This window comes from Netta rufina (genome assembly GCF_964035555.1).
Source record: "Netta rufina genome assembly, chromosome: 14".
Classification (NCBI taxonomy): Eukaryota; Metazoa; Chordata; class Aves; order Anseriformes; family Anatidae; genus Netta; species Netta rufina.
In genome coordinates this window covers 13,850,066-13,873,384 of record NC_140137.1, presented here as the reverse complement: position 1 = coordinate 13,873,384, position 23,319 = coordinate 13,850,066, and the positions used below count along the sequence as shown (strand labels likewise).

At 53.5% G+C, this 23,319-nt stretch overlaps 1 protein-coding gene across 1 annotated transcript in view; it reads left to right on the top strand.

Moving 5' to 3' along the window:
* Positions 1-20,965: 20,965 nt before the first annotated feature.
* The window catches only part of GALNT10 (polypeptide N-acetylgalactosaminyltransferase 10), a gene marked incomplete at its 5' end in the record, with an annotated part of 81,900 nt that continues 79,546 nt past the window's right edge, over positions 20,966-23,319 (top strand). The window contains one exon of the mRNA XM_084295558.1: positions 20,966-21,157. Within this exon, the coding sequence (XP_084151684.1) occupies positions 20,966-21,157 (192 nt within the window). The remainder of the gene's footprint in view (positions 21,158-23,319) is intronic.

Below are 23,319 nucleotides of genomic sequence, written 5' to 3'. Positions count from 1 at the left end.
GACTTTCTGGTGATGGAGCTGGCACTGGTAAGCTCCTGACTTATCCTAAGGCTGATGAGCAGGTCCTAGGATGCAGCTCCAGCTTGGGCTGGAGGCTGTTTATCGCCTGCTGGAGGTCAAGGGAAGGGTCCATTTTTTTCCACAGGTATAAATAGTTCAGCTCTGCCCTCCCCCTGTGCACACTGCCTCATTGCTGTAGGGTCAGGCTGGGATACAAGAGATGCTCAAGCCCCCAGGAGCACCAGGGATCACAGGCTGCATGCTGATGGCGCATATCAATAATTTTGTTGTAGGGTGGCGGTGAGCTGCAGACCGAGGAAGGCCAGTTCCTCGCCTTCGTCAAAAACCAGATCAGCTCTGTAAATACATTAAAACCCAGCTCATGTTATTTATCTCAAACCACCTGAACTCCCTGTTTCAGTACATTATCTGCCAGCTCCCACCATGGGAGGCGTTACGTGACATTGCTCTGAGAGGAGCCTCCATCCGTCAGAGCCTCAGTTTTAGGTCGGATTTCCTCACTAAGACAGAAGCTGCTGGGAAAAAAAAAAAAAAAAAGAGCAAACACACAGAAAAAAAAAAAAAAAAAATGTCAGGGAGCCTGCGAGCACATATGGAGAAAATGAAAAGCAAGTTTTGGGTTTCCCATCTATGCTCTCTTGAGTGTCCTATTAAATTTGCAAACCAACTGGAGGCAGAAGGATGTGAAGCGCAGCTGCTTCCCAACCTGCAGCAGGAATTGCTCCTGGCCCTGCACTGCAGTTTGTCAAGCAATGTTTTTGTCTTCTGAGGCTCTTCATTGGCCCCTCCACCATCCTCTAAATTCCTTTCCCCCCAATAATTTCACCGAGTCACTTATTTCTCCGTAACTCAGAAACAAGCTCAGATGACTCCTTTTTGGCTCCATCTCTTTAAAGCACTGATAATAGGAACAGTCTGCACAGCCCTACACCTGCAGGCTCCTCTTTTTGGGGTGGCCCTCTCCTGAGCCAGGCTGCTCCCCCAGAGGTGCATGGGGCTCACAGGGGGCTGCATCCTGCCCACAGCCACTGCCACCCATGCTAGAGGGGGACAGCGATGTCCCCATCCCTCTAACCCCAGACTGGGCAGGGAAACTCCAGGCATGAAGCAGGACACAAAGCGTCCAGGGGAATGCAAGCAACTCGGAGGAGGAGCAGCCGAACAGCTCTCCTTGTATTGATTTATTTATAGAGAAGGAGATATTAATGCCAGACCTGTTGTTTGAACTGGTTTCTCCTCGGCACGCAGCGAGCAGCCCTGCTGTGCCTGCGTGCGTGCAGGCGTGTGCCGAGTGCTAATCCCTGCCCCATGCCCCTGGCTGCCGCTCCCCCAAATTCCCTTCAACTTCCCAACTTTCCCTCACCTTTCCCCATCTGGAGCAGGGAGTGGCTGGCAATTAGACTATTAGCAGGGGTGGGGAACGTTTCCAAATGCACGTGGTTGTTCTGTAGTCCAAGGGATTTTAATTAGATGGAGATAGAGGAGAGCAGGTTTCGCAGGTGGGACCTGCAGCCCAGCAGAGGAGACCCAAAGGACTGCCTGCCCCACAACAACAGGACTCAATGCTCCACCATCACATGGACTGAGCCCATGCCTCCACATTTTCCTGCAGTTTTATTATTACTTTTACATCCCGAGTCTTACAGTATGCCGGTTTTACAGCAGGGCATGCTCTGTGATGGGTTTTTCTCTTGTTTTGGGGTTTCGCTCAGCAGCGTAACAAGACAATGGGATTTATGGGCAGCTCTGCGTTTTCCATTACAGCTTTTCTTAGCAAGATCATCACTTCTGTCACTGCTCTTGCTGGCCTTTCTCTCTGGCTTTGGTGGCCCCCAAGAGACGCAGCACACATTAGTCTCCAGCTGTTGTTAGAGCAACCTGAGCAGGAGCTGTTCTAGCTAAACAAAAGTTCCAGGAACAGCAGGGTTTTAAAAGTATCTTGAGGTATTTTTGCTGTCACCCATTAAAATCAGCTTGGATGAAGCCTTGCTTACAGGAGGCAAGAGCAAAAAGCATCCTCTGTTGGATGGATAAGGATGAACACAGCCACCTCAAATGGCCGGACAGGGACTGAAAAAGCAGCCAAAAGCTGCAGCAAAGCCAGGGGCTACAAGCTGGCACGGGGATAACGAGGACCCGGCTGCTATTTCTTAACAGGACCCCGAGGTTTGGTGGGGAAGGGAGAGCATAGAGCTTCCTTCAGTCGCAATCACGGTGACAATTTGGAAAAACAATATTTTGGCCGGCCCACCCTCAGTCCAAGTGGGCTGCCCGCCTCGGATGGGCTCTGCTCATCTCCAGGTCCACTTCCAGAACTTACAGCTCCTTCTGGCCACTCCAAATAGAAAAAAAAAAAAAAAAAAAAAAAAAAGGGGGTGGGGGGGATTTCTGGAGGATGAGACTGCCTTGGCACAAAAAGCCTTTCCCCCAGCAGGAGCACTCCCTGCAGCAGCTGGGGTATGGCAGGGCTGAGTCATTAAGTCCTCCCCTCCGGCTAAATGCGAAATTGCTCGTTGGGCAGCGTGAATAATTCAGGACGGCATCTCACAGGTCTAAGCGCCCTGTCCACTCCCAGAGACTGGGCTGCTGTGTGCAAGCAAAACCAGGCCCCCACCCTGAAGGGAATTCCGTCAAGGTGCCAGCAGACTTCAAGGAAAAGAAGAAAAAAAAAAAAAAGAAAGAAAATGGAAAGTTGGTTTTTCCTCATGCTTTTTGTGTTCCTAAAGCCCTGCAGATCGCTTGGCCCCACACCACGATCAGGGTGATGCTGAATGAACCAAAGCCAGGATGAAGTGACCGGCAGAGCTGGATGATCTCTGCCTCGTTGGAGAGCTTTGGGGACATGATGGAGCCGGGGCCCTGGAACAGCCACTGCAGGCTCTTGGTGGGTGCCAGCCATCACGGGAAGCCTCAGGGGCATCCCAGGAGCCAGGGGCTGTAAGAAATTGCTTCAGGGATGCCAGCAGCCTTCACAGGCTGGAGGTGCCTTCCCCAGCCTCTGGGTGAGGAGAAAATGCTAGGGCTTGGTCTGGAGCTGAAGGGCAGGAGGGAGACATTGGGATGTGCAGCCCAATCCCAAGGGGGATGGAAGGAGGATTAAGGGCAGGGTGGACAAGTACCAATTAGTCAGAAATTGGTAATGTCTAGTGATCCCTTCCTTTCAAATCTGCCTATGCAAATAATAATAATAATAATAATAATAATAATAATAATAATAATAATAATAATAATAATAATAATAATAATAGTGATCCCAGATTCCCCAGTGACACATCGCCTACCGCAGTGGGGCATCAGTGCCCCACCAGCAAAGCCTCCCTCCCCACAGCCACCACCAGCCAGGCCAGCAAGACATTATCCCATTCTGTTTGGAAACAAGACAAAAAAACCTTGTGTGGTTTCCCTGTAAGGGACAAATAGGCCTGATTTCTCTTCCAGCTTTGGCAGAGCCACAATAAACATCAGAGAGGGTGAGAGGAGAGGGCAGGGCGCTGCCAGCACCGGGCGAGGGATGCTGAGGATGTGAAGGATGACCAGAGCCTGGCCCAGCAAGTGCAATGCAACTGAAATCCAGTCTGCTAAGCAGGGGGAAATATCAGCAAAATGACATTTCAAGGCTTTAGAAGAGGCAGCATGCTTGGCAGGGGGAGTTAACAGAGAGAAGGGATGCTTGAAGGAGTGTAATCAGCAATCAGAAAAAAAAAAAATCATGGGCAAACACATACAATAAAAATAGAGCTGTGGACACTGCTAGAAGAAATGCTTGGTCAATGTTCAGCTGAGAATTCAGCTCTCCCAGATTGCTGGTGGGCTGTCCTGGGCATCTATCTTTCATCCCACAGGAGGCTGAGAGCAGCTCCAGGAGAACAGCGCCTGTCCCCAGCAGCCTGTGGTCAAAATTAAAAAAGAAAAAGGAGAGAGGAAGAAATCGAAGCCCAGGAGAGTGAGGTGAATTTCAATCCAGGTAGGAGTTTCCCGTGAGAACAGTTTGCTGGCTGAAAATGCCACTCTCATAAAAATGAAAATTTTTCCTTTGGGAAAATTTCAAGATGGATGAAAAATTATGAGTTTCCTCTGGGAGAAGGGATGGGAGAACTGGAGACACTCGTCTAGTCCCATTTCTGCCTTCAGGGAGAAAACAGAATTAATGGGCACCGGTTGAGCAGTCACGCGTCGCTGTGAAACCCCACTGCAGCTCTCCTAAAGCTGTTTTTCCACCCGCTCTGAGCATCTCCTCCCATGGAAAAAATAAAAAAATAAAAAAATCTGATATTGCATTTTGCCCCAATTCAGGTCAAAAAAATTGCTCTGAAATCACATTCTCAAGCATGGGATGGGATTTCATTTTCCAGCTGGCAGCAGTGAACTTGCATCAGCAAAACCCGTGCTCTCTCCAGCGTGTCCTGCCCCCAGCATGGCCAGTTTAATTATCTGCCATCCTGGATGCCTGCAGCCCAGCTGGACCAACCCAGGTTGCTCTGGCTGTGCTGGGCTCCCGCATGCACCGGCAAGAAACATGGGGGTAGAAAAGCATCTGGGCATTTTCTACAATGTAGGGGTGAAAAACAAAAAAGATGGGATGAGAAAAATGGTGTTTGGGGCTCTAAAAGAGCCTAAAAGTAACAAAGTGATGATGGGAAAAGTGAGTGCAAGGAAGAAAGCATCTGTTGTTCATCCTCTGCTGGCTAGGACAAGATGGGATGGGCTGAAAGCAATCACCTTCCCTTTGGATATGTGCTCAGGGACTTTGATAGAAAGACAGCAGAAGACAGGAGGCATGTTTTCACCCAAGAACTGAAGCAGTGCCAGCGGGCAGGACCGAGCACCAGGCTGCCCCCCATTTCCCTGGGCTCTGAAATGGGGTCCTGCTCCTTTCCCCTGCTTTCCCCAGCCAAACCTGCCCTCGTCCGTGCTGAAAACACAGCAAGAGCAGCGATGCTCAAAGGGATTGGGCTTGATTTTGCTCTTGGGGTACAGGAGAGGAGCAGGCAGTGGGCACAGGAGGGGGTAATGCTGCCACTTGGGGGTTTACCGTCCTTTTATGTTGCCTGATTTTTGTCATCTGCAAAGCTATCAGCTGAAAACGTCAAATTAGTGCTGTTAGTCCACTGCGCGGCTCTTATCTGCGTCTCTCAGGATGGAAGACACTTCAAGATGATTATTGTTCCCCACTGCTCCTGAAATGAAATCGGCCCTCCCGGAGTGCTAAAATGGAACCGAGAAATTGTTTGCCTGAATTTGCATGAAAAGCCTTGGAGATGTAATGAAAGGGGGTGACAGGCCCAGCGTCACCTTCTGCCAGTTAAATTGAGGGAAGAAAAATTTCTCTGTGCATTTCTGTTTCATTTTAGAGCCCCGTTTCCCAAATCTGCCCCATTCCCCCCTCCCAGCCCCCCGAGTTCCCCCTCTGTCTCACTGCTGGAGATGCTCCATGGGCTCAATGGGGGGGAGATTCATTGACCAAAACCTGCAATGCTCTGTGTGGGGCAGGAGCTTAACAGAGGGGTTTTGCTGGCAAAATTCCCCCCAGCATCAGGGTGGAGGGAAGCTGCAGGAGGGCAAGGCCACTTCTCTGCTGCGGTTTGGCTGGAGAGGGGTTCCTTACCAGCTTGGCTTTGCAGAATTTCAGCAAATGCAAAAAAAAGGGACTCAAAACCCAAGCCCTGTGTGCGTGTGTGCGTGTACTTGCAGTGCAGGCAGCTGCCTCGGGGCTACCTGCAGCTGGCTTCCAGCAGTGAGTTTGCTCACAAGTCTCATTTCGCAAACAGCCAATTCACACCAGACTCGTGGGGTTCGCTGCACTTCTCAAGTGCCGGCTATCCTCATCCCTCAGCTTTCCTCCTGAGCTGGAGCAGCTTGATGGAGCTCGTGCTCATGGACAGAGCCTTGAAGTCACAACACGAACCAGCCCAAAAGCTCAGAAAGCATCCACCCCCAGGGCAGACAGGCAGGTCCAAGGCTGCTCAGCATCGCTGGCATCTGCCCAGGCTCTGGCTTGTGTGAAGCAGTAAAGCTGCTGCATCCCCAGGGCCACAGGGGTTAAGAGCTCGTGTCACCACCAGGACATGGGGACATGGTGCCACCTCTCCTCTCCCAGCTTCCCAAGGGTGTCAGCAAAGCTTCCAGGCTCTTCTTTCTTCCCCTTCTGTCTTGGTTTTGCTCTTTGCTGGGGAATCTTTGGTATTGAAGAGCTTTGGGGCCGGAGGCAGCCAGAGGATGCATCTGGACCCAGCTCCATCTCCTGGTGACCAGGACTGCACCCAGGGCCAGCCCCGGCAGCTGCTCTGTTCCCAAAATACCCCCACTGCCACACTGCTGGACCTCAACCCATTTTTTCTCCCTGTCCAGGTGTAAAGGCAGATCCTGGAGGCAGGACCAGATCTGCTGGGACCACTTTTTGAGTCTCAGCTCTTATCCCTGAGCTAACTCCCACGATTCTCCTGGCACAGCCCCGTTTAAGGCCAATTACCCAGCGCAGGGCACTCAGAGCACGTCCACAGCCCAGCTAATGAGGAGAGGCTGCTCCCTGCTCTGAATCCTGCCACAAAGGGCAAGGGGAGGGAGAGCGAGGGGCTGGCGAGCTGTGAGGGCGCTAAGCATGTCAGAGAGGGAGGCTAACGATGGCACTAGCTCCCTGCCTGGACATTTCCTCCCCTCTCATCACGAGGGGAGGCGGACGAAAGCCCCTGCTCAGCCCTCAGGGCCAGCCTAGGCATTTGAAGGATGGGAGCTCCAAAAAGACCTCCCTGTGCCAGACCCGTGGCTGTGCTGGGGAGAGCGAGAGCTGCATGAGCAATTACCCCCGGCACGCCCAGCAGGATCCCTCCTTCACCGTGTCACCACGACTCAAAATTTGCTTTCTTCTCACTCGATAAATTGGTCCCATCAGTGCCCCACCGATGCAGCCCTGTGGACCTGGAGTTGCTGCCATGGGGACGAACGGAGCCAGCGGCTGCAGGGCTGTGTGATAAATACCTCCTCTGGGCCCCAGAAAGCCCAGCTTTGGGGCAGCGTGGCTTAATGAGCACACTCATCCCTGTGCCATGGGACGCCGGGCTGGGAGAGGGGTCCAGGTAACAAGTGCGCTGGTGCCGTGCTGCCTCTTGCTGCTCATTTTTCCTGCTTTAGCTGGAGGCTCAGGGGAAGCAGGAGTGGCAGTGGTGGCTGACAGATGCAGCGGGGATTTGGGGGATGATGCCACAGCATGGGGCATGAAGGATGTAAATAGGGTCTGTCTGCTGAGCCGAGGAGCAGAGGTGAATGCAGATGGGGCATGTCCCTGGTGTGGGCACCCACCGTGACCGTGGTGCTGTGGAAACCAAACCATGGTGAGCGTCTCCCAGTCCTCCTCTCCCTCCTGCTCCCCCTGCCCTTAGCCCAGGACCTCCTGCAGGCTCCTGTCTGACCCAGAGCATCCTGATCCACCTCCAGCGCCTGCACCCAGCCGTGCCAAGCTGGTGAAGTGGCACTGAATAGGTATCCTTCTGCTGGCTGCAGTGCCCAGGAGGAGAAAGAAACCTATCCCCAGCTCACAGAGAGGGGGATTTCTTGCACTTGGTGGGACATCCTGGCGGGAGCAGAGCCCAGGGCACACAGTGCTGTGGCTGCAGGGGGCTCTGCAGACAGAGGCTGGGGCCACGATCCCCTTTTGCAGATCCAGTTGTCATGGTGGGGAATAAACCTGCCTGGAGAGAGGGAGGGAGGATGGAGGAGCTGTCTTGGGAAGCCAGGGGGCTGTGGATGGCTGCAAAGGGGAGACCAGGCAGAGAAATATCTGGGGGAGCCTGCAGACCACCAAGCCCAGCTGCACGGTTAGGAAAGGAAGCAATTAGAGGCCTTGTGGTTCAGCGGTGAAATGAAAGCAGCAATTACACTGGAAAATGTATACAGAGCAAAGGAAAACTAGATGGTGATTGGTACTCGATGGGAGATGTGAAGTGTTAAGGATGCACAAAGCAGGGTAAAAATGCTGAGGAAAATCCACAACTGGAAGGGCTAAGAGCAATAAGAAAGGCGTTTTAAAAATTATATTTATATTATTTCAGACAAATGCTTAATAGAGACTGCAAAAGTGCTAATGATGATACATAGCAGGCAGAGACACGCAGCAAATATTTCTGTTGCTGTTCAGAAATGAGCAGGCAACTAGATCTGTCTCGTGTCAGGCTGCTGAAGTGCTTTCTCCTTCATTAAAGATGTAGGCATACTAAATAGCATCTGCCAGCAATAAACACTGGCACCGTGGCAGGTCGGGCACCCTGTGCACCGTGGGGTGTAATGGGGGTCCTGGGCAGAGCCCGGGGCCATGGGGTGCTGTGGGGTGAGAGCAGGGTGGCAAAGGCAAGAGGCTCTCAGCCAGGGAAAGGATGGCCCTGGTAAATCCTGGCTGCTCATCCCAGCGTTAATCCACGGTAAAATGAAAGAGAAGCTGATGGGAGATTCAATTAATAAAGAATTAAAGGATAGAACTCTAATTAATGCCAGCACACATGGCTTTATGGAAAACAATGCCTTGTCAAACAAACCTGGCGCCCGTCTGTGTTGCTTGGCTAGCAGAGGCGGCTGCACACTGCAGGAACCGCGCTTCGCTGGGCCCAGCTCAAAACTGAGGGTGTCCTGGCCCCCAGATCCTCTGTGATGCCTGCTAGCATAGTGCACGGCAGCAGGATGAAATGTGGGGTGTGAACAGCCCCAGCATTACCTGGCAGTTTTCAGGCTGCTGGGACTGGACTGCTGGTGCCAGGGAGTCCCAAAACATCGCCTTGAGCTAACGTCCCCTGAAGGGGGGCTGCATCCTGCTGTGCTTTCAGTGTTTCCATCCCATCCACCACAGCCCACCTGGAGGGCAGAAGTTTGTCACACATTGTCCAGCACTCTGCTTTCACTCAGGAGGATGAATTGTCCTTACAAGATAAATATGTGCTACATCAGTGGGTCCCGTTGCAGCCAAAACCAGCACTGGAGGAGGACAGCAAGAGCTGTTTGCAGGGCAGCATGAGCAACAAAAAGTCCTTTATCAAAGGGAAGGAGAAGGAAAGCTTCTGCTCAGTGCACGTGAGCAGTGAGGAGAGGTCCTATCCAGCCACCCATGAGCCCCCATGTGGCCCTGTCCCTGTCCCTATCCCTACAGCCGCCCTCCCCATGTGGACATCCCCAGCCTGGGTGCACGAAGATAAATCTGCATTGTGGTTATCCCTGCTTCAGGACTCAGCCCCTTCCAGCCTCACTGCATCTCCACATCCCTGCGGCATCTCCTGACGCTGGATCATTTACAATGCCCGGGAGGCAACTACAAGGACTCATCATTATCAGCTAACGAAGCATCCAAGCACTAAACACGCAGTCTGCGAGTGGATGAAGAGCTCAGGCTGAGCCCAAATTGCCACACAGCACTGGCTCCTTGCATGGGAAGTGGGGCCGAGGCAGCCTGGCTGGATCATCCATCCCCTCTGAGCCACGAGCAGTGCTGGCTGTCCCCAGTGTCACCCCAGGGACCAGGCAGCCCCACGAAGGCACTGGCATCACCACTCCCAGCCGCACAATGAGCTCACGGGGGCAAAACCCTGATGCAGCTCCTGCTCCGAAGCCACCAGCCCTGGGGGATGAAGGACCCTGCTCTGCTTTTAGGGATGCCTCATGGGGCTGGGGGCAGGCGGGTGGGAAGGACGCGGCACGTCCTTGGCCTGCGGCACTAATAACACAGCCTTTCTCAGGCTGCATCTCCCTTCCCAGAAGGATAAATATTTGATAACAAATTACTTTGAAGATAATCCACTTAATCCTTTGCCATGTCTCCAGGTTTCACTGTAATTAAAGTGTGATTAATTTTCTAAAGGAAAGCTAAAAACCTCTGCCTCTCCTCAGCCCATCTCCCCCAGCCAGCTGCCTGCAGCCGAGCGGGGCCCGAAGCCTTCCCTGTGCACACCCCACGTGGCTCAGGCCGTCACGCCTGGATCCAGGGCACAGCAGCCAGATGTGCCTCCAGCACCGTGAAGGACACGCTGCAGAAGGGCACAAAGCCCCTGGGAGCTGCACGAGATGCATCCCTGGACCGAGAAGGAGCTTTAGCCCCCTGCTCACCCCGTGTTGTCTGCCCCCGAAGCCCTCCCCAACCCCTGTGCTCGCTTTGCCCTTTTCCCTGCCCTCAGCACAGTTGATGTCTGTGCCCTGCTGCTGTTCTGGTTTTGGGGTTGGGGTCTGTAGAGTGGGTGGGATGCCACCCCACACACTTCTGCATCGCTCCGAGTGGGGTACAGCTCTGTGCTGGGGGTTCAGGAGCTCAGCCTCACCGCTGCCCTCCCACGTCGTGGCTCTCCCATCACCTTTCCGCTCGTCCTGGTGCCAAAGCCAGGCTTGACTCAGCTCATCAAAAATAGAGAGTGAGGGGAGGTGTGAAAGCCAGGAGAAAAAAAAAAAAAAAAAAAAGGATAGAGAAGAAGAAAGCAAACCCAAGCAACCTGACTAAGGCAATCTGCAGCCTCCTCCACCACCCCCAGGATTCCCAAACCTGAGATCTCAGGGCTGGGCCATACAGGGCAGTGCCAACACCTCCCCAGGGCCCCGGCTCTGCTGCTGGGGCTGGGGGCAGCTCTGACACTGCTGCACCTCTCACAGCACACGGAGGGGAGCCGAGGGGTGGCTGAGTGACACCTCGTTTGACAGGGAAGTCACCTGGTGAATCTGTGAATTCACAGCATGACCCAGTGCCAGCTCTGCACATCGCTTCCCAGCACAGCTAGCCCCGGCTCAGCCACCCAAGGGGACTAAAAACTATCATTTCCTCCCTCTGTACCCCAAAACAGGTCTGACCTCCTCCTTGCTTCACCCTGCTGAGATGGAGGTCTCACACTGTCTTCGCCCAGGCCGCCAGCACCTCAGCATCACATTTGGTGGCAGAGCAGCTCTCTCGGCTGGTGCTCTCCTGAGCCTGGTGCCAGGAGCACAGAAGTCAGGAGCAATAAATCATTCACTCCCCCGAGCAGATGTGCCAGGAAGGGCTGGGGCTGTCCTCCCTGTGCCCTTGCAGAGTGTCCCATCCCTCTCTACATGACAGGAGCCCCGTGTGCCACCGCAGCACGGCCGAGCATCACAGCCCCTCGCCCCTGCTTGGGGAAATCAGGGCTCCCAGCAGCCCCATATCCAACCACGTGAATGCAAGTGACACCATGCCCCTCATTGTCACCACACCCAGGGTGGCTGTGTCTGCACACCAGCCCTGCTAAGGCAGCCTTTGGAGCATGGGAATGTTTATTGCAGAGTAAATCCCACCTGAGCACAGGGAGAGTGGGAGAGCTGCCCTGCACTTAGGCAGAAGCTAGCTGGAAGTACACGGATGAAGCTGGGTTATTCAGAATTATTGGAGTTTGCTATTGAATCCCAATACCTGGTCAGTGTCTTTGATATGTATGGAAGTAAAAAGTGCATTTGGAGCCACTGGCTCTCCTGGATATTTCTCACTGCTCTCCCTTTCCTTTTGCACCCAGCAGACGTCTGAGAAGCCAGGCTGTGTTTGGGGACAAGAGGAACAGCTCGGGGACTTGGAGCCCTCCTTCCCCCTGCTCCACCAGCCAGCAGCTGCCTTCTTTGCCTCTCTCTCTCCACCACCACATGAAAAACGAGCTCACCAGCCCGGTGACCATGGCATTGAGCCGTGATACACCTCCTGCTGCTCCCTGACTCCTTGCACCCTGTGACTTGTTTTCCCAAGGGTAAATCCCAGCTGGATCTGGGATGAAAGCTGGGACCCCCGAGGCCTTTCCCTGGCTCAGCAGCGTGCCCTGACCAGCACTGGTACACAGAGGACAGGCTGAACATCCCTAGCACAGCTCCTTTCTCCCCAGGACACCCACAAAGGCTGTGCTCTGGGCACTTGCAGGTCCACCTGACACACCACCAGCAGCTACATTTTGTATTTTTTCCCCTTGGAAACACCTTCTTAATGGGCACTTAACATCATGCTTAAGTGACAACGAATTACACATTTTATTTAAGAGCAGACACAAGGAACAGTGTAATTCCCTATAGACTAATGGTGCATTTCCCCTCACAGACAGCTAATTAAATATTTAATCAGCACAATAGCCGGTTAAGTATTGTATATGGGCATAAATACAACCCAATACATTTCCACGCTACATTAAGCTGAAGCTTGTAGACACTTGTCTCCCCAGCATCAGACACGACAGCTCAGTCAATGCATCCTTCGAAAGCAGATTCTATTTATTTTCCATCATATTAAGGAGGCATCATTTTGATTCTGTCCCGGCCGAGTGTATTACTCTTCAGCAGAACCGTATGAATAATCTGCATCAAACTGTGGATTAGGTGAAGATTGCTTCCTTCCTGCTCGGCAGCTCGCTGTGAGCTGACTGCAGATTTCAGTGAATAATTTCTCTTTGGATTGCATCCTGGAGCTCCAGCAGCGACTGGAGGGCCATTGTGCTCAGCGCTCCTCGGGTGCTTTAGAAGAGACGATCCCTGTCCGGAAGATTTAGCAATTAAAGCCAGAAACACAAGCCAGAAAAAAAAGGGGAAAGGAAAGAATTTTGACTCTGCTCATTTAATGGAGATGGCTAAGGGAAAAAGAGGTTAAAAATTAGCTTTTTAGGCATGGTTTGTCACCGGTGTTTCAGCAGGTTGGGCACATCAGTGCCTGGGATGATCTGTGATGTGATTTGGGCAGCTCTGTAAACCCCCAGGGCTCTGCAGTAAATCAGCCCAGAGGTGGCGCAGGCACAGTCACTGGACAGGTGGGATTGGTGTAGAGCATTTGTTGGTGCACCATCCACGGCACCAAGGCTGGGATCCCACACCCTCCAGGCTGGCTTTGCCATGGGGAATCGCAGCCTGCCCACAGCCTAGGGCATGAAGACACCCATCCTGCGGCCAGCACATCGGGCATCACCCTTTAGCCCAGGTAACACCAGCAGCACAGTCTGCATAGCTATAGCCCGAGTGAGAGAACCATTTCTGGCTTTTTCTCACGTCTAGGGGATGCATTCATTCTGTGTCTTGTTTGGGGCTTGATTTCTATTCTGCTTTCTTACCATCTCCACTTCCCAAGCTCTCATCGACTCTGTTATAACTGCAAGAATGAGTCTATTTATAGAGCACGGTTGCAAAACGAATCAATAAACCCAGAGCAAAACCAAGGCCAAATCCCCAGCTCTGTGGTGGCTGCAGGGGAGCCCACGTTCCCCAGCAGGCGTCTGGTGAGAGCCGGTTGGAAACACAGGAGTTGCTCCAGGCACCAGCAGCAAAGCAGGACGGGGGACAGCTGGCTTTTTGGGCGACTTCAGATGGGAGCCAAAACCCTCTTTTTGTTTGTGCTGGTGCCAGCCATCAGCCTGATTTCAAGGCAAGCAGGCAGCACGGGGCACCTTTATGTAGGGTGTAGCACTTCACCGCGTGTGAGGACCGAGATCCCGAGCATCATTCAACTCGGAGGGCAGGGGGGGAAAACCTGCAAACTGTCCCTGTAACAACTGGAGGTTATCAAGGTGTGGGAGCCAGCCTTCGGGGAGTCTGAGACTGCCAAAGGGTGAAGTTAGAGAACAATCAAAATATGGGAGGAATATCATTTTTTGGTTGATTAGATTAGTTCCTATAAAAATCAGCTACGTGACATAAAAGGTTTAACACGAAAGAATTCCACAGGTCCTGTCTGTGCCAGGTCATCCCCCAGCCCTTTCCCAAAGAACCTCTCCAGCAGCTTTGTGAGACCCCAGCCCTCCCACGAGCAGTACCGCAGGGCTGGTGTGCAAGGGGGAAAAATGCAGGACTGCAGAGAGGAGCAGCCCATGTACCCCAGCTGCTTGGTGGTGGAATTAGGGAAATTTGGGAATACGATGGCCACGTGGCTGGCTGCAGGCGGGGGAACAGCCTGGGCACACAGCTCCCAGCGCTGAGCAGGGTCACGCCTCGCAGTGACCCGTGGCGGTGACGGCGTCACGACCTCACAGTGCTTCCCTCTCCCGTGCATTATTTCATCCTTGGGCTGTGAGCACGCCTGTGTGGTTACATCACCCCTGCCGATGTGCAGCCAGGCTTTAAGCCACGTGAATGGCCTCGGTTACACTCCCGCAGCCCCCTGAATATCATCAAAGGCAAATCCGATGGCAGACAGGGGAGTGACGAGGCCGGGACCTGTCTGCGAGCACCCCCAGCCCCCCCGCCTGCCTGCCCCCGTAAATCTCCTCCCGTCAGGGAACAACACGCGAGTGCTAAGGGTGATTTCCACTTCTTTTTTTTTTTTTCTCTTTGCTGCACTGAGCTCAACCTCTGCAACAGCTGCCAGACGTCGTAAATCACCGAGCAAAATCCTGGAGCTCGGGCTGGCTGTCTTGTAAAACAAATATCTTCCAGATTCTGTAGCGCCCGATGCTGGTGACAAACTGTCGGTTGCTGGGTTCTTCCTCCTCTCTTCCATTTATTTCCCAGCCCCATGTCTCTGCTGCTCCTCGCCTGCTATATATCTCCCGTTTATTGTTATTTCTTTTCCCCCTTTGTTTTAATAACTCTTTTACTGCAGATTCTTGTAAAAACAGCTGCTCTAGCAAGTAAAAAAAAAAAAAGAAAAAAAAAAAGAAAGAAAAAAAAAAAGAATATCTGGAAACAGATGCCCTGGCATTGCTTCAGCTGTAATCTGCTAGATTTATAATTCCTCTTCAGTTCAATATTGATTCAGAATAAAGCAACTCAAAACACACTGGCAGCTCGCAGCTTTTTGTAGCCTTCCCCTATCTTTCTTCTTCCCTGCCATAACATTTCTTTTCTCTCATCCAAACAACTGGAAATGCACAGAAGAACAAAACAATGCCAGCTGATGAGAGACACCCAAGTGTCCGCAGAGCAGAGGGTTTATGTCTGGGAAAGCTCAACAGAACGCCATCAGCTGCTTTGTTTATTGTTTTAATTTATTTCCTCCTGCCCAGCTTTTGCTGTCTCCTCTCTGCATCCCTCTTTAAGTCTCTCCTTAGCCTGTCAGGGACTTGGCAAACTCCGGGGCTCACAGGGGAACCAGCTGGGTACCAGCCAGGGGATGCTCTGCGTGTGTGGGATGGGGACAGGCACCAGGTCCCCCAGCTCCTCAGCCCTGTCCAGCACCGCTCAGGGTACAGCGAGCCCCTTGACACCTCGTCAAACCCAAGATAAGAGCACTTCCCTTTGACAAAGCTCTTTGAAAGCCCTCCAAAAGGAGCGAAAGAGAAAAAGAAGAGAAAGCTATGAGGACATTTCCTTCGGGTCTGGAAACAAAAGCCACCAACGCATCTCAGGGGGCAGAGAAGGTCATGGGCTGGGGTGCACCAGCATCTCGAGGGCTCTGCTGCCACCCTGCATCCCACCCCGCACCGCCCTTGTCCTCATGTGCTGGGTTTCCTGCCTTTCCCTTCAGAGAGGGAAAATAAAGGGCAAAAAGCCTGGCTTTCTTCTAGCTCTCAAGCACAAGAGCCCTTGGAGAGGACCTATTTTAAGAGCAGAGAGCAACCCCCAGCTGGAAAAGCGGCTCGGCAGCGGCAGGCTCAGTGCCGTGCCCTCCGCTCGGGCACTCGAGCCACCTGCCCGCAGCCACTTCACCCCAGCAGGGGACAAACGCCAGCAGCCCTGAGTAGCAGAGCCCATGGGGAGGGGGACTCGTGTCCAGGGGGGCACTAGCTTCAGCCCTGCACTGATGCTTCTCCCCTCAGGCAGGTAACTCTTGGCTCTCGTTCTGGGTTTTCCTCTCCCTTATTTCCATTTTGCAGCCTGGGCTCCTCTCCCCTCAGTGGGGCTGAGTGCAGTCACTTGGGGTGATATTATCCACCTCGTTTAAGTTTTTATGCAGTTCACTTAGATTTTCTCATAGCCAGCTTTATTTTTTCCTTTCTCCTGGGTGTCTTCAGCATTAGATATTTTAGTGCTGGTTTAAGTGCCTTCATCCTTCTCTCCCCTTTCCATAAGGTTATTTTTTAACAGTGCAAGCAGAGTTTAGCACACTTTGCAAACAACCTCCTAGAGGAGGGCTCGAGCACTGACGTGTTCCCGATCCACCCTGCAGAAGACCTCGGACCAAGCAGTGCTCCTCTCATCCCAGCGGGCATCCAGTGAGCCGGAGAGGAGCCAACTTCTCCCCCGGGTCTAGCTCAGTGCTGCGCAAACTGCTCCTGCACAGCTGCTCAGAGGAAAGCAGCAAACTTCTCTCACTATTTCACGTGTGCACTGGAGAACTTGCTGTAAGATCCTCCGTGCTAAAACCCCGTGAGCACAGTCGGAAAGCAGCCGGCTGCTCCACGCACAAGCGACTGTGACGGGAAACAGACTACGAAGCAAAGCGAGGCTGAGGGCTCCGCGTTCAGAGCTGCCTTAATTATTAGAGCGTGAGCTTCCACGTCCCTCGAGAAGCACGGAAAATACTGGCCTAAAAAAATCACGGTGTGCTCAGGGAAGCTGGAGCCGGGGAGTTTTGGGGACATCCCTGCTGCAGCCAGCCTCGCTGGCTCCACCGGACTTGGAGCTGGTCCGATTCATTGCAGCGTCTTGGAGCTCGGAGCAGAGCAAGCAGACAAGGCTCATTGCCTATTCCAGGCAGAAAGTCTCCAGCAACAGTTGTGGTTTGCATTATTTTTTTTAATAAGGTTACTTGAGAGAGAGCCTGGAGGAGGCCCTCTTGCTCCTCATCGCCAAGCCCTGCTGATGGATGTGCACGGGCTGTCAGGGCTGCTTGGGGAAAGCAGCAGCAGGATGAAACCAGGCTGATGTGGTGCTGTGCAAGGAGTGGCTTTGCCTGGAGAAGCGAGCTCCTCACCCATCATAAAGACCCAGAGGAGAGCAGGGATGGCTTCGTCCCACATTTCTATTCCAGAGTCTGCCACCAAGGCCATGCCTGGCACGTCTTCATCCTTGTGCAAGGCTCCTGGTCCCACAGCTGAGGAATTCCCTCAAAACTCCCGTGTTTGTTGGCATCCTCCTGTGCCTGAAAAGCACAGCAAAGCCTTTTCCTCATGAACCACTGATGTGCCTGTTGTGCAGCCTGGCCCTGCGGTGGGCGATGGATTCAGGTAACTCCTGGGAAAAAAACATGTCCCCATGCAAAGCTAATCTCTGGGTATGTTCATGCAACTGTTGGCAGCATGTGAGATGAATGCGGCCCACATCCCTCCTTGCTTTGTGCTCTGCTCCAGCATTTATCCTCCCAGCAAGCCACTGCCACCTCGCCCTCCAGGGCTGTGCTTCCACTTAGACATCAGCAATTTCCCCTGCCACGGGAGATCGGCGAAATTACCTAGCTGATTTAAGGCCAGGGGAGTTAAAAGAGTGTTTCGCTCCGGGAAACTCTTCCAACAGCTCGGCTGCTTTTGCACCTCTCCGGGCTGCTCCTTCCCCTTCGCAGCAGGCAGGCGGAGCAGCAGCCCGCGGCCACGCAGCTTCCAGCCACCCCCTTCGCCGGGCTCTGCTTGTCCAGAGCAAATGCAGGCAGATTTCCCTGTTGACTGCAGGGATTTTGTTCATTCAGGTGGATCCAGGGGGAATATCGACATGTTTGTTTTATTTATTTTTCTGCTAGAAGCTGCGCGTGGGTCTGTCCTATATGGATTAACCTGCAGGTCGGTCACACCACAGCCAGCTCCCCGCCTCGCTCCCCAGGGACCAGGGCTTACGGTGTTGGTGCCCCTTCCCTGGGAGGGCTGGCAGGAGGGCAGGATGCCCTCACACAGGGCCAGGGCTTTAAATTTCTTATAAAAAGCTCCCTGAGCTATTCAAGCCCTTACAATTCAAGTTTTGCAGCACCACAGGTGCTGGCTGGAAGCAGCTCCAAGTTTCAGGGGCAGCCGGCAGTGCCGCAGAGCGAGGCTCTGCTCCTGCCCACAGGTGAGCTGGTTGCTGCACACAGCACATTGCCTTTTTGAGGGAAAAAAAAAAAAAAGGAAAAAAAAATCCAATAAATTAATTCAGTTCACATGAGATTTGAGCTGAACTTCAACCGGTAAATACTGAAGGATAAAACAGTGCCATGAATAAAAGGTCTTGTGACACAGCCATGTCTGAGGTTCATTTATTTTTTAAGGAGTTCCTTTTCTTCTGGTTAAAAACAACATGTACAGCAAAGAGGAAGCATCACCAGCATACAGACATTTATCCCCAGTCCCAGCCGGTGTGGCAGAGCTGGCTTTCTGGATGTCATCTGCCACTGGCCCGGTGTGGACACGGAGGTCTGGGCTGGATTTTTGCTCTCCAACCCCTGCCGTGGCAACATGGAGCTGAACCTGAGCCAAAAACCTAGCAGGCTCCTGAGTGGTATTTTGATCATCGCTTCCCCCTTGCTGTCAGAGGAAGCTGTGCCATGCCTCCAGCAGGATTTTCTTCCAGAGCCGCTGTGGCGAGGCTGGCACAGCAGCAGAGGGCACAGAAAGCCAGCACTCATCTCACTCCCAGGCTGGAGAGAGGGGCTGGCACAGCTGGCAGCTCTCTGCAGCAGGTAAAGGGCCTTCTGCTTTCCTTTGCCCACCCCTGCAGGCATCCCCAGGTCAGAATCTGGCCCTTCTCCAGCATCAGTCCTTGCCCTGAGGAGCTGTGGCCAGAGGAGACCAGAAGGAGAGCACAGACCCAGGGCTCTGCCGTCTCGTCCCCATGCTGCCGTACCATCCGGGGGCCTTATCCCACAGCTCCTGCTCTGTACACCCCCCTTAGCACTTTGTGTTCTTCTCTAGCCCTCCACCAGCCCCTGCTGGCCCAGCTCCTCCTGCACCCAGCTCCTCGTCCTCCGTCTGAGCTTTCCTGGCACCGCTGCCCCTGTGCTGTGCCCTCCCCTGCAGCGTCTCAGCACAGGAGCTGCAAGCCAGGCAACCCAGCTCGCTAGTAGAGAGCTTCCACACAGGGACTGAGCTGCTATTAATTCATCCTATATTTGTTTTGAAAAGCACCTCGGCAAGGTACACCATTTCCCTTTCCAACTAGAGGCTTAACATCCGCAGTCTTTCTCCTGTCTCAGAAGCAAATCCCCATTTATTTTGCATGTACCCGATTAATCCCCAAGGCATTACACCTAGCGGGCCAAAACGAGAGCTCTGCCTCTGCTAAAACACTTCAGGAGAAAGAGGAGAGGGAGAAACACTGGGCTTTTAGTCAAAGAGACTGGCCTCAGTGTGGCAGTGTTTCGGCAGTGCGTTTCCCTGGTGCCATGGAGCACAGCGAGGAGCCCCTCAGGTGCCAGCAGCTTTCCTGGGGCTCCTGGAGATCTGCCCGTGGCTTTGCTTGAAGCCAGGCTTGCAAACACTTCTCGGGGGTCCTTCTAGACCCCCCCAGGTTCCTGCTGCGACGCGAGGAAGTCCACCCATTTATTGTACAGGCGGCTGCACGGGTATAAATGGTTTTAGTTGGTAACCCCAAGGGGATCCAATCCATCACGAAGCGGGTAGGAGAAACCCAGAGTATCCATTTCCAGTGTGATCACCAAGGAACAGCCACGGTGTCCTTGCTACGAGGCTCTTCAGACACTTTGATTGTTTGGGATGCTCCCAGGTACAAAACTGATCTACCTGCAGCACCGGCCAATTCCTGCCCCAGTTTGAGCTCGTGCGACTCCGCTGAAGTCAATATACCAGGCAAACATTTCATTTAGCAAGCAGGCTCAGAATCCCACATTTAAGCATGTGTCAAGCCAGCCAGTAGCTTTGTTTTAATTAACTCTCCAACTTTGTGGCTGTCATTTCTTTATATAAACGAGGATGTTCTGCCAAGGGCAGAACGCGGTCCCGCGTGCCTACCTACAGACCTCTGCTGGGGCACGAGCACTTCTCAAAGGGGGCAGAGGCAAGGAAGGGGCTAGGGATGATGCTGTAGGGGTCCATATGGCTGCAGGATTAAAGCAGAGGCAGCAGAGCTTTCCAGCCTAGGTGCTCACAAAGAAAGCAAGGATAACAAAGCCGTAGTTTTTTTGTAGGATTTTGGTGGCCAAGCATTATTCAGCAGTGGCCAAAGCCTCTGCGCTGCCCAGGGGTGGTTTGGTGATGCTGGAAGACCCCTCCCAGACAGGAGCAGAGGCGTTTCACGAGTCGCCGTCTTCTCCACCCACGAAGGAACAATGGAAGGGAAATCAGCTGGCGACAAATCCTCATTTATAATTAAAAGGGGAGCAGGAGCTGCCTGAACGTGCCGCAACTCAGGAGCTGCAGCCTGCACCCCCCAGCTGCTCCCCGCCAGCAGCTGCCCCCTGGCGGCCCGGGGAACTTTGGGGAAGTTCAAAGCCCTTTGCTGCCCTTCTGCGAAATAACAACTTCTTTATGTTGGAAAAGACCAAATATATTTTTTTATTATTATTATTTTTTATTATTATTATTATTTTTTTTATCGGAAGTCCCAGCGGTGTCACAGCCTTGCTGCTGGCACCAGCCGAGCCGGGCACCTTCCTAGCTAAAGGGGCAAGTTGGCTCATAAATAAGGAGCGGATCCACCCCCCCATTTTTAGGGGATATTCCCCAAATTCCCCCAATTTTGCTGCCGTTGGTGCATTTACGATAAAAAATAATTATTAAAAAAAAGAATTAAAATTAAAAAAAAAAAGTTAAAAAAAAACAACACATGCTGAGCCAACCCATCCAGTTCATGGGCAGCTTAATTAACCCCGCAACCCCCCCCGCAGGGCGCTAATTGACTGGGGGCACCTCCCGCAATTAGCGCGCCGCCTGCAGGGAGGGGGGGTGGCACAGGGGAAGGGGGGGCGTGGCTTGTGCTAAACCCCGCCCACTTCTCGGCGTTTTATGGGCGTGTCCCGGCGAGGCCCCGCCCCCCCCAGCGCGGAGCGGAGCGGAAGTGCCGGAGTTGGCGCTGCTCGCGCGCGGGGCAAGTTGGGCTCCGGCGGGGCGGGGGCGGCTCCGCGCCCCCTGCTCGCCTTCATCCCCTCCTCTTCTTCCTCCTCCTCCTCCTCCTCCTCCTCGCCGCCGTCGTTCTCCTTCTCCCCGCAGCTCCCATGCGGCGGAAGCAGAAGCGGCTGCTGCAGGCGGTGGGGCTGGCGCTGGCCGCCCTCGTCTTCTTGCCCAACGTGGGGCTCTGGTCCCTGTACCGGGAGCGGCAGCCGGACGGCGGCGGCGGTGGTGGCGGGGGGGGGGCTGCAGGGCAAGGGGCGGCGGTGGTGGTGGAGGTGGGGGCTGGAGAAGAGACGGTGAGTGAGTGGGGGGGGGGTACTGGGAGGGTGTGTGTGGGGGGTAATGGAGGGGTACTGGGAGGGGAGGGGAGGGCTGCTGGGGGGTTACTGGGAGTGTAAAGGGTCCTGGGGGGGTCCTTGGAGAGTGGCAGGGGCTGTGGGGGGTACTCGAGGGGGGTTTCTGGGGGGGTACTGGGAGTTTAAGGGGTGTTAGGGGTGTGCTGGGAGTGTATGGGGGAGATGGGAGGGTACTGGGAGGGTGTGAGGGGCTTGGAGGGGGTGCTGGGAGGGTCCTGGAGTGTGTATGGGGCTGCTGGGGGGGTCCTGGGGGTGATTGTGGAGGCGTAGGGGGTGCTGGGGGGGTTTTGGGAGTGGTTCGGGATGTGTGTGGGATGCTGGGGGGGTTCTGGGTATATATGGGGTGCTGTGTGTGTAGGGAGTGCCCAGCAGTGTGGGGCTGCAGTGGGTGGGGGCCAGAGCTCAGCTGCGGTGTGTTGTGTTTGTGCATGCCTGGGGGATGGGGCTGAGCTCTTGAGGACCCCCGCCCACGTCTCGGTGTTTGGGGGATCTCATCTGGCCCCTCTGTACACAGGGACGGGGAGCAGCTGCCCCACAGCAGCAGGGATCTGGTGGTTTGAGCCCAGGGGGAGGCAGCCCCCCAGGAGGCAGTGGCAGGAGGGAGGCTGCCTGCAGGGAGGGAGCCGAGCGTGGCTCCTGTGAGAAATGGGAGCAGCTGAATTGACGTAAGATGAGGAGAGAAGGGGCTTGAGTAGGAGATGGGTCGGAGGTGGAAGGCAAGTACTTTCTTAGCAGCTTACGGATCCAGAGACCAGAGGTCTGCTTGCCTTTCTGGCCGGGCTTGGTAAGGGAATAAAGCAGGATCTTCACTCTAAGGAGTAAGGAATGGAAGTTTGCCCCCTCCTTGCAATGGAAAGAATAGTAAATGTGTCTCCTGAGGGCATCCCTTCTGCTCCATTTCTCTTCACCTGTCTCAGGAAGGTACGGGGAACGCGCATCACCAGTTACTTTGGGGTCCCCACAGACCTTGTGGCAAGGGCTAGCAGAAAGCACCAGGTGGAGCGTGAGGGCGATGCCTGTGCCCTGATCCTCCTCTGGGGAAAGAAGAGCACGGAGCTGTTCCCATCGGGGTGGGGAATACCCGCTGGGTACCTGCTGCTTAGTGGTGTTGCAGCAAAATGCATTCCTTGCTCGTCCCTCTGGGGTAGAAACAGGCAAACCCCCCTGCTTAATGTGAGGGACACGAATGCCAGATCACCCGGATTAGACGTTTGTAAGCTCGGTTTAGCTGCATTTACTTTTGGCTCTGTAATTGCTTTATCCCATCCTTGGTTTGGCTTCATACCACTACGAATGATTGGGGCTTGAAAGCCTGAAATGTCAGTGTGTAACTATCGGTTCGGCTCCTTGTTCAAAACCACTTAAAACTCTGAGTTGTCTCAATCTTCCCCTCCTCGGAGACTTGCCATTACGACTGCACCGTAAAGGTGGAGAAACTTAGCGTGGCAATTTCTGCTCAGAGAGCGAGGCTGCTCCAGGAATGAGGTGCTGAGGTTGAGCTCTTCCTTCCCAGCAGAAACATTGTTCAAATTCAAGCATTTTGGGTAAACCCAGGCATAACCATGACTGTGTCCTGGTCATATGCCATGCTGATAGGGGAAGTAAAGAAAAAGTTGGTACCTGCCGTAATGTGGGGTTACATAGGAGACCCCAGACCTGCCCAGAGATCCTTTTAATGCACAGTGATCGTTGTGTGCCCACAGTTCCTGATGCTATTGCCTTATGCTTGTATTTCTGTTGCATGCAGGCGATCTATTTTGCATGACTGACAAAATTAAGCCTTATAGGCAACTGCTGCACAGCTCCACATAGTACATGAAGACCGGTGTAAAATCATGCCTCTTCTAGATGTTGCGAAGGAGGAAGTTGGTAATTGTCAGGCTTCAAAGCTCCTTGCTGGAGGTAGCAGTTAACATTGGTTAAATCTACCAGGGCTGAAAATACAATAAAAAGCTGACTTTTTATTTTTCGTCTTCCAAAGTCATCCCTGTGCTGTGGGCCTTGGGTTGGAGCAGCTGTAGGCCAGGCAGTTTGTGCAGTGCGTCACTGCTGTTTTCGGTGTGTTGTCTTCTCAGAATTAAAAAAATGTCATATCACTTGTT